Here is a 13,143-nt window from a genome sequence, read left to right on the forward strand (position 1 = left end):
GTCCTTGACAGGAAGAAGTTTAAGAACCACTGATTATAGCAAAGTAAGAAAAAAAAATGTTCTGATTTAGAAGACATTTGTAGAATCCTCAGAAAACAAAGATTTGAGTTAAAAATGTTCGCAAAAAAAAAATATGATATAAAAAAAAAAAATCAAACATTTTCAAAAATAGCAGATCTACAAGCTCATAGCGCGGCACTCGGTGCCGCGCTATGAGCTTGTACATCTGCTATTTTTGAATAGCCCAAAAGAAATCTAAAAAATGACACACAGATGCGTTCCAGGTCTTAATGGGTTAATAAAACATGGTATAAAAAAAAGAAAGAAAACCAGAGAGAGAACAAAGAACAAGAAGAAACAATCTGCAAATGCTGCAATTCACAGCGAACGCTGCCTCCCTCCTCCTCCTCCAGGCCCGTCGCACTACAGCAACATGACCAAACGCACGCACGCCGCGCGCCGTGTAATTTATCTAAATTATTTCACCTGTCCGGGGGAATTTGTCCTCCTGATCACATACGCCATTAAACATGGTGGGAAATATCAACAAAACGGCGATGAAGGCGGTGACATGAAAGGCTCAAACGCAGAGGGTAAGTTAACCCATTAAGACCTGTAAACGCATCTGTGTCATTTTAGATTTCTTTGGCTATTCAAAAAATAGCAGATCTACAAGCTATGAGTTTGTAGATCTGCTATTTTTTGAAAAATAGTGAACATTTGTGCAAATCTTTGCTTCTGCGTCTTCTAAATCCTAACAGTTTTTTTTTTTTTAACATATGTTGCTATAATATCGGTTTTTGCATGTCAAGGACCCCCAAAATGACATGTATTTGGCCGCGGACCCCCATCTCAAAATATGTTCTTCCAGGGACCCCCCCAGAAGCAAAGATTTCAGTTCCAAATGTTCGCTTGGAAAAAAAATATATTGAAAGATTTGCACAAATTTGCACGATTTCTCAAAAATAGCAGATCTACAAGCTCATAGCGCGGCACTCGGTGCCGGGCTATGAGCTTGTAGATCTGCTATTTTTGAATAGCCAAAAGTGTAAAATAGTGCTTTTTCGCTCAAATCAAGAAGTGACACAGATGCGTTCCAGGTCTTAAAGGGTTAAGAAAATAAATACATGTAAGGCTATTGCAAAAAAAAAAAAAAAAAAACTGAAAACGACATACTTTTTGTTAGGCTACGAGGTCTGCTGTAACAAGCTACTTTGTATTCATTGGAAGGGGAACACAGGAAAAAATAGAGTACCGTACTAGCTGAGCTGGAAGAATCCAAGTTTATGTTTTTTTCGGGAGTTGTGTGAGTGAAACCGATGCAGAACGGAGAGCTAATGCAGAGAGAAAGAGATTGACACACTACAACCTGAGACACAGAGATGAAATAAATACAGGAATCAAAGACGAAGCAGGAAGGAAGAGACAAAGTACGAGATGACGGAGGCGTTTTAAAGCCGATAAGTGAGCAGTGGTGAGTGGGTAAGGGAAGCGGGCGAGTATACTGAAGGCGTGTGTGTGTGTGTGCAGCAATCTGAACGAACGCACACCGGAGTGTATGGAGTTACATTTGTGTCTTTATTAACCAAACAAAAGAAAAACATTCGAGAGAGAAAAAATATAAACAGAGCAAAGAATAGTTTTGAATGAAAACAAAATAAAACAGCAAGCAAAAAATTATAATTAGTAAGCAAAGGAAATTATATAAACAGAACAAAAACATTTTTTTCATTAAAACAAATTAAAAACGCAATCAAAAAAAATATTTGCAAGCAAAAAAATATAAGATCTGAAAGAAAAGAAAAAATAATTGAGAGCAAAACTTCAAGATTAAAAAAATAAGGAAAAACTGTTTAAACTACATAAAACAAAATACTTAGTAAAATGTTTGGGTAATAAAATGTGTTGTGCTAAATAAAATGTTTTTAATGTTTTTTTTTCCTTGTTTGCCAATGAAAGTTTTTTTTTTCTGATTGCAAAACGTCTTCTCTCTCAAAACCTAAGTCTTTGGTCTCGATTTTTTTTTTCTCTCTCTCGGATTTTTTTGTGTGAGGGGTTGAAGTTCAGAAGGCGTGTCCTACGCTGAAAAGATGTAAGACACCTCTCCATTGGTCACTCGGAGTCTGAGTGACAGCTTGACAACTTCCTTAAACACCCCCCTCCCCCGGCCAACAACAACATTCTACTCCTGTCCAGTACATTTCTCCAGCTGTGGCAGATTTTTGTGGTGCGACACTTTGGCAGATAGTCAGTGCGTAAGTATTTTAACTTCCCTCCTTTTAACCTTTTCACATATTAGGCCTATGGCGACTTTATTTAATTGAATTATATAAGATAGTAATTTAAAATACATAATTGTGCTGCTAGTGGCCGTCACTCCGTGACTCGCGCGTCCAACGCCTATTGCCAGCCTGCAGCATGTCGTTGCATGTGTATTATGTAGCTACTCCAGTTACCAGGTCAATCATCCATAACGTTAGTTCATGCTCTTATTGTGATGTGCTGCAATTATTTTAGCGTTGTTTGATGCAACTATTATCATTGAGTAAATGAAAAGTGCAGCTTAGTGTGCTAGGCTCTCAACTACGACGCATCCAAATAGGTACATTCTGACGTTTGCGTAACTGTTTATATATTGACATAATTGTTGTTCTGGGAACCCAAATGAGTATGAAACTTAAGCCAGGGGTCTTCAACGCTTTTCAGGCCAAGGACCCCCTAGCTCAGAGAGAGATGAAGCAGGGCCCCAATACATAGTGTATAAAATGAAGATTAAACTTGTTCATATATTTCATAGATAGCTTCATAGACTTGTTTGACAGACACTGTCATGTTGGATTCATGTTAATGTCTATTTTCAGACATTTAACCACTTCAGCCCTCAAATACTTAGTATTTGAGGGCTGAACTACTTAGTAAAGACCTTTCACTCTGTACTTGGTCTGCTTTTTTTCCCCCTCTACACCAAACATCTTTCCAAAAAATAGCAGATCTACAAGCTTGTAGTGCGAGGCGCTGTGAGCTTGTAGATCTGCTATTTTTGGCTAAAGTTCTCTTCAGTAGTAGGGAGGGATGCTAGGTTACGGTGACGGACCCCCTGTTGAAGACCCCTGACTTAAGCATTCTATTTTGTCTCACCACACCGACGTGCTACTGTACACGGTACAGTAAAAGGGGAAACCACACCAATGTCCTAATTGACCGAAATGATAGTACCCAAGAAAAGTGTTTCTTAATCAAAATCAAAGGAGCCTAATCAAAAATATGAAAACAACGCGGTACACATTCAGGCTCCTACAGCCTGTAGCCATGTATTATGGCCTCAATGACAATAACTTCTCCTTGTCTCCCTGGCAGAATGCAGAACCAACCATGCAGGCCACAGGCCCAGGTAAGGATAATTTGTTCACATTCACATACATTTGGTCACCTTGTGGTCATTGCGGGACAACAGAGACAAAATATTAAGTTGTTTTCCAGTGTTGTCCTGCGTTTGTGTGACTTGAACAATAAGAACAAATCAATGTTAAATCCAATCGATAACTGCAGAGTGGCGACAGTCTCTTTGAATGAGTGCATCTGCCAATTGTAAAAAAGTAGCATTGTTCTTCATAAATAGCCAATATTATTTAATAAAGACGGAATGCACTTGCCCATCGGGCAACCTGAAGGCAAACAACATTTGCCTGAACGTTTTATTAAAGGAGAAATCCGGTCATTTTAAGTGTTATGTTTGATGTGTGTCAAATCACTTACCAACGTATAAATGAAAATCGCGTAAATCCACAGAGCCCCCTATCGACCCCCACCGTTGTCATTGTAGGAGGATATAGAATAGCCCAAATTCGCCTATTTTAACCAATGCAAAGTCTGTTTTTTTGCTTCTAGTACTCATTGTTGAGTCCCATGATAATGTAACAGGCGCTAAAACTCCCGACAAGCTAACGGCTAATAACAGAACGAGCTAATGCTGGTTGCTGGTTTCTCTCCCGACCTGGCAACCTGGGGCTGCCATTCAGAGAGATAAGCAGCCCCAGCGTTAGCTCGTTTGTTATTAGCCGTTAGCTTGTCGGGAGTTTTAGCGCCTGTTACATTATCATGGGACTCAACAATGAGTACTAGAAGCAAAAAAACAGACTTTGCATTGGTTAAAATAGGCGAATTTGGGCTATTCTATATCCTCCTACAATGACAACGGTGGGGGTCGATAGGGGGCTCTGTGGATTTACGCGATTTTCATTTATACGTTGGTAAGTGATTTGACACACATCAAACATAACACTTAAAATGACCGGATTTCTCCTTTAACTTGCCACGGGCAGTCGGGCAACCGTTAGTGTCAACCCCTGCTTGTGTTTGCCTTACTTACTGTGAATCACTCTTAAGAGTGTCTGCTAAATGCCTACATTGTAATTGTACATTTTAAAATGGCTGTCATAAAATTTGATGTCTGTTATTCTTTTCCATTTGTAAGGGCTCTTGTCCTACACATGCGCACTAAACACATACCAATGCTGCAACAGCTTCATGAAGGCCTTGAGGTTTACGACCTCATCAAGAGATAGCCAATGGAGTGTTGCAGTAAACATCATGCAAATCGTTACACATTATCTCTATAGTCAAGTGATCAAGACGGCTCCATCCGATTTTTCATATTCCATCCTTATTGGCGCATTCCCAACATTGCTGGCCCACAATAACCTACCTTACCTGGTGGAGACCTGTGCTCCGAGGAGCGCTTTTTCTAGTCTTGTATTATTTTGAATGCCTTAACATTTCCTCAAGTGCCAAGTGGTATTTTCATTGTTGGATCAAACTGTTGGGCTGTAATACTCTTTTGTTTTCTTAGGTGGACGTGCATTACATTGTGTCACACCTGGTCCCAGAAATGTCTCCACAAGGCTCGGCAAATCATGTGGAGGAGTCGAAGATCTTGGATAACTTCCAATATCTTTTACTTGAGGGTAGGTAAAACCATTTTGATATTGGCTTAGGTCCTAAGCTAAGTCCAAGAAGTTTGGGAACCACTGGTGTAGGATCTCCTATACCTTAGGTCCTAAGGTATAGGAGATCCTACACCAGTGGTTCCCAAACTTCTTGGGCTCAGGTCACCCGTGTAAATAAACTTTTCATCCACGGCACCCCTGAATTACATTGTTACTTTACAGCACCTTACATTTATGTCACATTATGGTATGTATTATTTAAATCCTCCCCCCTAAATTACAGTTTGTCACAAGGAAAACTGAGAGAATATCTGTTTCCATTACAGGACACATTGCAGATAACATTATACTTGACGTTTAACCACTTGAACCCTAGCATTCCTATTCTGAGGGGAACATTCACCAAAAATAGCAGATCTACAAGCTCACAACGCGTTGTGAGCTTGTAGATTGCTAATTTTGGTGAAGAGATTACGCACCAAGTACGGTGCACCTCAACTCCGTTTTATTAAGTGTAGAGGTTCTAAGTGTTAAACTGAAGTGATATTGATACATTCCAAACATTATCAAAGTATTTTGCGGCACCCCTGGACTTGGACCTGGGCGTCACGGCACCCACTTTGAGAAACCCTGTCCTACACTCATACAGCACATCATATGCCCAGATTTTAACCAATTTTAGAATCAGAATAGTCTTTGTCACAATGATCTTTATTGTCACATCACAGGTTTACAGGTGTAAAACAATGGGTGAAATGTGTTTTTGTGCAAGCTCCGTAGTATTTTGTTTATTTTCATAAAGGAAAAAGAAGTGGAGCCACTAACTAACCGGGTACAGGGCAAGCAATGTTCTCAAGTGATCGTAGTGTATCTTGTCAGTAGCACAACACAATTTCATTATCTGGATATCGGACTGTCAGACAAATAATACAGTTTCCGATCATAATCATATTTGGTCCGTTGTGTATTTTATTGGTGATTCTTGTGAATGAGTTGTTTAAGCTTTGAAACTTGTTACTTCAGATGTTGATTCTGATCTCTTGTCCTTTCTAAGATGTACAACCAGAAGATGCGGCTGAAGAAGAGAGACCCTCTGTGCCCATGGTGATGCAATGGCTGACTGGGCAGGGACACAGGCATTTGCTGGTGTCGGAGAGAAAGAAAATCAAAATAGTTGACCACAACTGTCTAGTCCACAGGCCACACTGTTTGTTATCCAATTGTTAGTGCTTGTAACACTTCCAACAGCCCACCTTGAAGATTACGAGTCTTTTAAGACCAACTTGCTTTCTGACATTAATGGTGCAAGCTTTGACAGAGTGTAACTTGTAAATAACTGTACATTGTCACTTTTTTACTCCAGTCCATTGTCAATTTTTACTTGTGTTAAGGATACAAACTTAAAAGTGAACTTGGACGATTATGAACCTAAATTGCACTGTCCTGATGTGAGGACATCATATACTATGACATTTGGATGACATCACAGCAGGAGGGGGTACATTGTTTAAAAATGTCAGCTGTGGTGTAGAAATGAAATGCAAAGAACACCCTCTTCATTTTTATAGTGTTCCAGGTCCAATTGTGTCTGCTTATTTATTTGTGTCATCACTTCCAATTTCACTTCTGTATCTTGACTGAGGTTTCTATCTTGATTGGATAAAATTGGCATCCCAACCTGAGAATGCATTTTCTGTTAGAGAGCCGGAGAGACATGTTACTGAACCCTCTAAAGCAATGAGTACGATCAGAATCTAGAGCTAGAGCTATTTAACACTTAATTTAACGAAAGAAAATCACTTACCCTCCCTAACTTTTGAAATGTTTGCACCTTTCAAGGGCACTGGCAGTGTAACACTGACATTGTAACTGTTTAAAAAAATACATCTTTAAAATCTTTTTCACTGAAAATGTAGTTGTATGAATACATGGTGAATTGCTATCTGTTAATTTGACCTTCAAATGCAGTTTATGCTAATTATAGGAAAGTCAATGTTGGATAAATACATTTCTGCTCAATTTAGGCCTTGTCTGTGTATACTGAAATGCTGGTTGAGAATGCAAAAACAAAAAGTGCTTCTGCATACTAAGTTAGAACTGCATTTGTTAGGATTTAAGGTATTGTTGGCAGGTTGAAAATATGCATGTGGCATTTAAAGCTACAGTCCCAAATAATCTGTACTATTACCTTTTTAATTCAATGGGGCAAATGAAATCCAACCCAAGTCTACCACCAGGTTTCCCTAGGGTATGAGTTTCAGTGAGTGAGTCAGTAGTCTCTTGATGGGTATGTGGGTCCCTCACCTCTGCTCTTGTGATGCTGCCAGCGTAATTCAATAGCCTCACAGAAAACTATACCTTACCTTAACCTGACACTAACTAACCTATCATAAAAAAGTGACCCGCAGTGGAGTCGAACCCTCAGGCCTTGGATGATGGATCATAAAGTAAGCGCACAATCAGACTAAACGTTTCCAAAGCAGTCTATCTGGAATGGGCCTGGCCAGTAGGCCAGTCACTTCAGCCTTGCCTTAATTAGAATAATGAATATAACATGAAATAATGTATAGCTTTATTTTATAACTTCAAGGGTTCCCAAACGTTTCAGGCTGTGACTCCCTAAAATAATCATATTTGAACTGGGGACCCCCCAAAATAATCATACTTGAACTGGGGACCACCCACCCTGACAAGCACTTGAAATTGTAGGAATTACATTTAGTTTTACTCGGTTCCACAGATAAATATTGTGAAAATAGCCAAACTACAAGCGCACTGCGCACAATGCCTTAAGAAGGTCTTAAAAGTCATTAAATTGTCACTTAAAAATATGTTACCCTGTATACACTTGGTATGTATAGGTTGGTTTGTTTACTGTTGAGAGAGAAAACTATGTTGCCCATTAAGCTAATCTGGGGACCGCCTCTGAGGGTCCCGGTCCCAAGTTTGGGAACCACTGGCCTACTATAACAATAACAACAATACAGCAATTTTAAATACAGATCACAAACTGTAAGTAGAACAGAAACCTAGCATTAGGGAATCATCTGAATTGCTAATAGCCTAAAATGCTCAATAGTGTAGCGCCCAGAGTTGGGATGGAGCTCTGACCTCAGTCCCAGAGGACCACAATGGAAACAAGCCTTTGTGTGTTATCCTTATAACATCATTGTAAAAATCGTACCTCTGTATCCTACTGTTAATAAAGTATTCCATAAATCTGTTTACTCAAACTGTTTACTGTACATATATTTATGTTTTGTTTTTATGATGTTTTGCATAGTAGTGTATATACTGTCTGTCATAAATGTCTCTATGAATTCAGTAGGAAGGACCCTAATGGAAACAAGTCATAGGCTTTCTTGGGTTTAAATCCTCTTAGCTGACCTTGCATTAAACTGTACTTTCATGTTTGTTTGTTTTTTTTGGCAAACTGCTAATATTTCAATCAATCAAAAAACAGTGCTGGCCGTAACACACCTCCATCCCTGCATTCAACAAACTACATAAGGAAGGGAGGCGCTGTCACTCAGACTCCGAGTGACCAATGGAGAGGTGTCTTACATCTTTTCAGCGTAGGACACGCCTTCTGAACTTCAACCCCTCACACAAAAAAATCCGAGAGAGAGAAAAAAAGAATCGAGACCAAAGACTTAGGTTTTGAGAGAGAAGACGTTTTGCAATCAGAAAAAAAAAACTTTCATTGGCAAACAAGGAAAAAAAACATTAAAAACATGTTATTTAGCACAACACATTTTATTACCCAAACATTTTACTAAGTATTTTGTTTTATGTAGTACAGTGGAACAGTTTTCCTTATTTTTTTACTCTTGAATTTTAAAAGTTTTGTTCTCAATTTTTTTTTCTTTTCTTTCAAGTCTTATATTTTTTTGCTTGCAAATACTTTTTTTGATTGCGTTTTTAATTTGTTTTAATGAAAAAAATGTTTTTGTTCTTTTTATATAATTTCCTTTGCTTACTAATTATAATTCTTTGCTTGCTGTTTTATTTTGTTTTCATTCAAAACTATTCTTTGCTCTGTTTATATTTTTTCTCTCTCAAATATTTTTCTTTTGTTTGGTTAATAAAGACACAAATGTAACTCCATAGGAGTGTAGCTGTTAAAAGTGCAATGGAGAGAGAGAGAGAGAGAGAGAGAGAGAGAGAGAGAGAGAGAGAGAGAGAGAGAGAGAGAGAGGATGTGTGCCCCCCCCACGGTGAGGTGCTCAGTCTTCCGGACAGCCGACGGAGGGGCTTTAACCCTTTAAGACCGGGAACGCATCCCGTGTGTCATTTTTAGATTTCTTTGGGCTATTCAAAAATAGCAGATCTACAAGCTCATGGCGTGGCACCGAGTGCCGCGCCATGTCTGCCGTGCCGCTATTTTTAGAAAAATCGTAAAAATGTGTGCAAATCTTTTATATACATTTTTAACTCAAATCTTTGCTTCTGGGGGTCCCTGGAACAAAATATGTTTTAGATGGGAGGGGGTCCGCGGACAAATACATATTATTTTGGGGGTCCTTGACATGACAAAAGTTTGAAAACCATTGATAATATAGCAACATAAGTAAACAAAAAAAAGAAAAGAAAAAAAAACTTTTAGGATTTAGAAGACATTTGTAAAATCCCCAGAAGCAAAGATTTGAGTTAAAAACTTTCGCTTTAAAAAAAAGTATATATATATTCAAACAAAAGATTTGCACACATTTTCACGATTAAAAATAAATAAATAGCAGATCTACAAGCCGAGTGCCGTGCTACGAGCTTGTAGATCTGCTATTTTTTATATAGCCAAAGAAATCTTAAAATGACACAGATGCATTCCCGGTCTTAAAGGGTTAAAACCGCTCCTCTCTCTGTCTGTATCGCATGTGCCCTGGAAAAACCCTAACACCATGTCTCACTCCTGACGTCGGGTCTCTCTCTCTCTCTCTTACCCCCTCTGATCCGCAGCAGATCTCCCATGCACTCTCCCTGACAACACCATCTCTCCAGACCCCCCCCCCCCCCCGGGTTCTGTGGCGCCTTTTTTCCGCTCATGCGTAACTCTCACAGACGTCAGAGAGGATATTTGGGGGAGGAAAAAAAAGATCAAACCAATCAAAACAGAAGTTTTAACTTGGTGATGTGAACTCCTTTTGCAGAGAAAATGTTTTTTTTTTTATACCCCTGATGCCTGAAAAAGTCTTTGGAAATACAATTCCAATAATCAGACCAGTCTGGCTGATCGCCTCATCTCAACCGAGAGGAAAGGGAGAAAAAAAAAGTGTGCTTCACAGATTTCCGCCGAGCCTCAACCCCCCCCCCCCCGCCTCTCATCTCAACCTTTGCTGTCTAGTTCACTCAGTCTGTCTCACTGTGGGCTGAACCTCTGAGTATTCCAAGGCAACCATCTTGATCACGGGTTGAGTGCTCGGGTTTGTTTATCTGTCTATAGCACAAACTCCAACAGAAAAAAAAAGAATCCTGATCAGATTGCTGCCACAGAGTGCGACCCCCCCTGGTGAGCTCAAACCAATTCCACCAAAGAGGCTGAAAAACAAATTAAACATGATAACAAGTCACCCCAGACTTGGCAGACTTAACACATCAGGTGCCGAACACGGTCTGAACCGTGTGTTTACATAGTAGCGCTCCGGTGCCGAACACGGTCTGAACCGTGAGTTTAGTCTTTTTTTTTTTTTTTTTGTTTTTCTCCGCGCGGGCGGGGCTAGAGCAGCTCTGGGAGCACCCATTGTAATCCTGCGAAGTAAGTGCCAGATCGCTCACCGAAAAAAATTAATCCCATCCGCTTCCTGTCTATTTCCTACTTTGAAACGCCTATATCTCCGAATCTGTTTCCTGTGGGGAAAACCGGTCATGCGCGATGCGCGACCCCCCCCCGTTGTAACTCGCGAGGGAAATGTTATGGTTCCAGCCTGTAGCCAGGCTCATGGCACAACATGAATCGATGCTTTTTTTTGCGTGGATTTGCTTGTAACGCACGCGGAAGCTTTAAACAGCAAAGCACAGTCAATGGGGAGAATGCTGGCACCCACGGTAAGTTGTTATGAAAAAATGCTGGCACCCGATGTGTTAAGAGTGCCGTGTCAGGGTTAGTGCTGGGAGAGCAACAGGACTGGCGCAAGGTTTTTCTTTTTATCTGTGTGGAAATTGCGAGAGCGCAGGTGGTGGACCCCATGTAAATTTGGCGAGGTCGGACTAAGAGAGAAGAAGTGTTACGATCTAGATTCGAGTACAACATTTTGGCAATTACGACCGACGGTTTCTGTAAACAGCAGCGCGTCCGACTGTTTGTGTTTCGATCTCATTTAAGAGGATGTTATGAACTAACAGCGGGTGGTTGAACCGGAGCAGTTTGAAAAGCAAACAGAGTCTACAATACGAGCCGTGGTTTAACCCTTTGAGACCGCGAACGCATCTGTGTCATTTTTGGATTTGAGCTAAAAAAGCATTATTTTACACTTTGGCTATTCAAAAATAGCAGATATACAAGCTCGTAGCGCGGCACCGAGTGCCGCGCTATGAGCTTGTAGATCTGCTATTTTTGAAAAAATCGTGAAAATGTGTGCAAATCTTTGAATATATATTATTTTAAAGCGAACATTTTTAACTCAAATCTTTGATTCTGTTCTTCCTGGAACAAAACATTTTGAGATGGGGGTCGGTGGCCAAATACATATAACGTTGGGGGTCCTTGACATGAAAATGTTTGAGAGCCACTGATATAGAAACATACGTTTTTCTAAAAGAAACTGTAGGATTTCGAAGACATTTGTAGAATCCCCAGAAGCAAAGATTTGAGTTAAAAAAGTTTTAAAAAAAGTTTTAAAAAATTGCACAACTTCATAGCTCATAGCGCGGCATGAGCTTGTATATCTGCTATTTTTGAATATCCCAAAGAAATCTAAAAATGACACACAGATGCGTTCCCGGTCTTAAAGAGTTAAGTAGAACAAAAGCTATTGGGCCCTGAAATTAATACCCGGCGCACAGAGAGTGAAAACAGAGCGGTAACGGTTGCTAATACAGTGTCAAGAGTGTAATTGAATCAATGCGAATGGAGTTGAGTAAGAGCTGCCATTATGGAAGCGCAGGAGGAAACACACAGAGTGGCATTAAAGGCTCGTCTCCTTCTTGAGGCTAAACGTAAACATTGTTTTCGTTCGTACACTGTCAGACTAAAACACACTAGGACATGAGGTTTACAAGGCAACCGAATAGACTAAATGCATGTACTCAATCAAGTACTGTACTTAAGTACAATGTTGAGGTATTTTTACTTTTATTTTCAATTTTCAATACTTTTACTTCTACTCCACTACATCTCAGAGGCGAACATTGTACTTTTACTCCACTACAATTATTTAAACTTTTGTAACTAATTACCTTGTATATTATTAAAAAACATTATATACAAGATAAATAAAGTAACTAAAGTTTTCATATAATTGTACTGGATTAAATAATTGTACTGGGCGTGTCATTCCAGGTGAAGATTTCGTCCCCCTAAAAATCCTAAAACTCAAAAAAATATATAATAATAGATCTCCAAGCCTATATCACATTGCGATGTGATGTGTTGTGAGCTTGTAGATCTGCTATTTAAAAACTAAAAAACAAACTTGAGTGGTTAAACCCAGGTCTGGTCTATCATGAGTCAATCTACCATCAGTTTGACAGAAGAAGCAGAATATCAGTTGATCAAGTACACAGTGGTGGAAAAAGTACTCAAATAATTTACTTAAGTAAAAGTACCAATACTGCAATATAAAAATACTCTGTTACAAATAAAAATCCAAAATTATTGGCATCAAAATGTACTTAAAGTACCAAAAGTAAAAGTACTAAATATTTGAAAATAGCCGATCTACAAGCCCACAACGCGTCGCGATGCGACGCGTTGTGAGCTTGTAGATCTGCTATTTGCAAATAGCCTAGGTATAAAATAGGGCTAAAGTGGTTAATGTATGTTCTATATAACGTCATAATTTACATCTGCAAAGTAACTAGTAACTAAAATTTTCAAATAATTGTAGTGGAGTAAAAGTACAATATTTGCCTCTGAGATGTAGTGGAGTAGAAGTAAAAGTATTGGAAATTGGAGATACTCAAGTAAAGAACAAATATCTCAAAATTGTACTTAAGTACAGTACTTACATGTAAATGTACTTAGTTACTTTACAGTACACCA

General features: G+C 39.2%; 2 protein-coding genes across 2 annotated transcripts in view; one reads left to right on the plus strand and one right to left on the minus strand.

Annotated features, from left to right (window-relative positions):
- Positions 1 to 13,143, minus strand: part of diaph2 (diaphanous-related formin 2) — an 824,520-nt gene that overhangs the window by 469,829 nt on the left and 341,548 nt on the right. The window lies entirely within an intron of this gene.
- LOC311065362 (uncharacterized protein) lies at positions 2,205 to 6,830 on the plus strand. The gene is made up of 4 exons (XM_084085676.1): positions 2,205 to 2,255; positions 3,358 to 3,391; positions 4,850 to 4,964; positions 6,001 to 6,830. Exons 2-4 carry the CDS (start codon positions 3,359 to 3,361, stop codon positions 6,171 to 6,173), a joined length of 321 nt encoding a protein of 106 aa, XP_083941802.1. The 5' UTR covers positions 2,205 to 2,255; position 3,358; the 3' UTR covers positions 6,174 to 6,830.

Source organism: Gymnoscopelus microlampas (genome assembly GCF_963454915.1).
Source record: "Gymnoscopelus microlampas genome assembly, chromosome: 18".
Classification (NCBI taxonomy): Eukaryota; Metazoa; Chordata; class Actinopteri; order Myctophiformes; family Myctophidae; genus Gymnoscopelus; species Gymnoscopelus microlampas.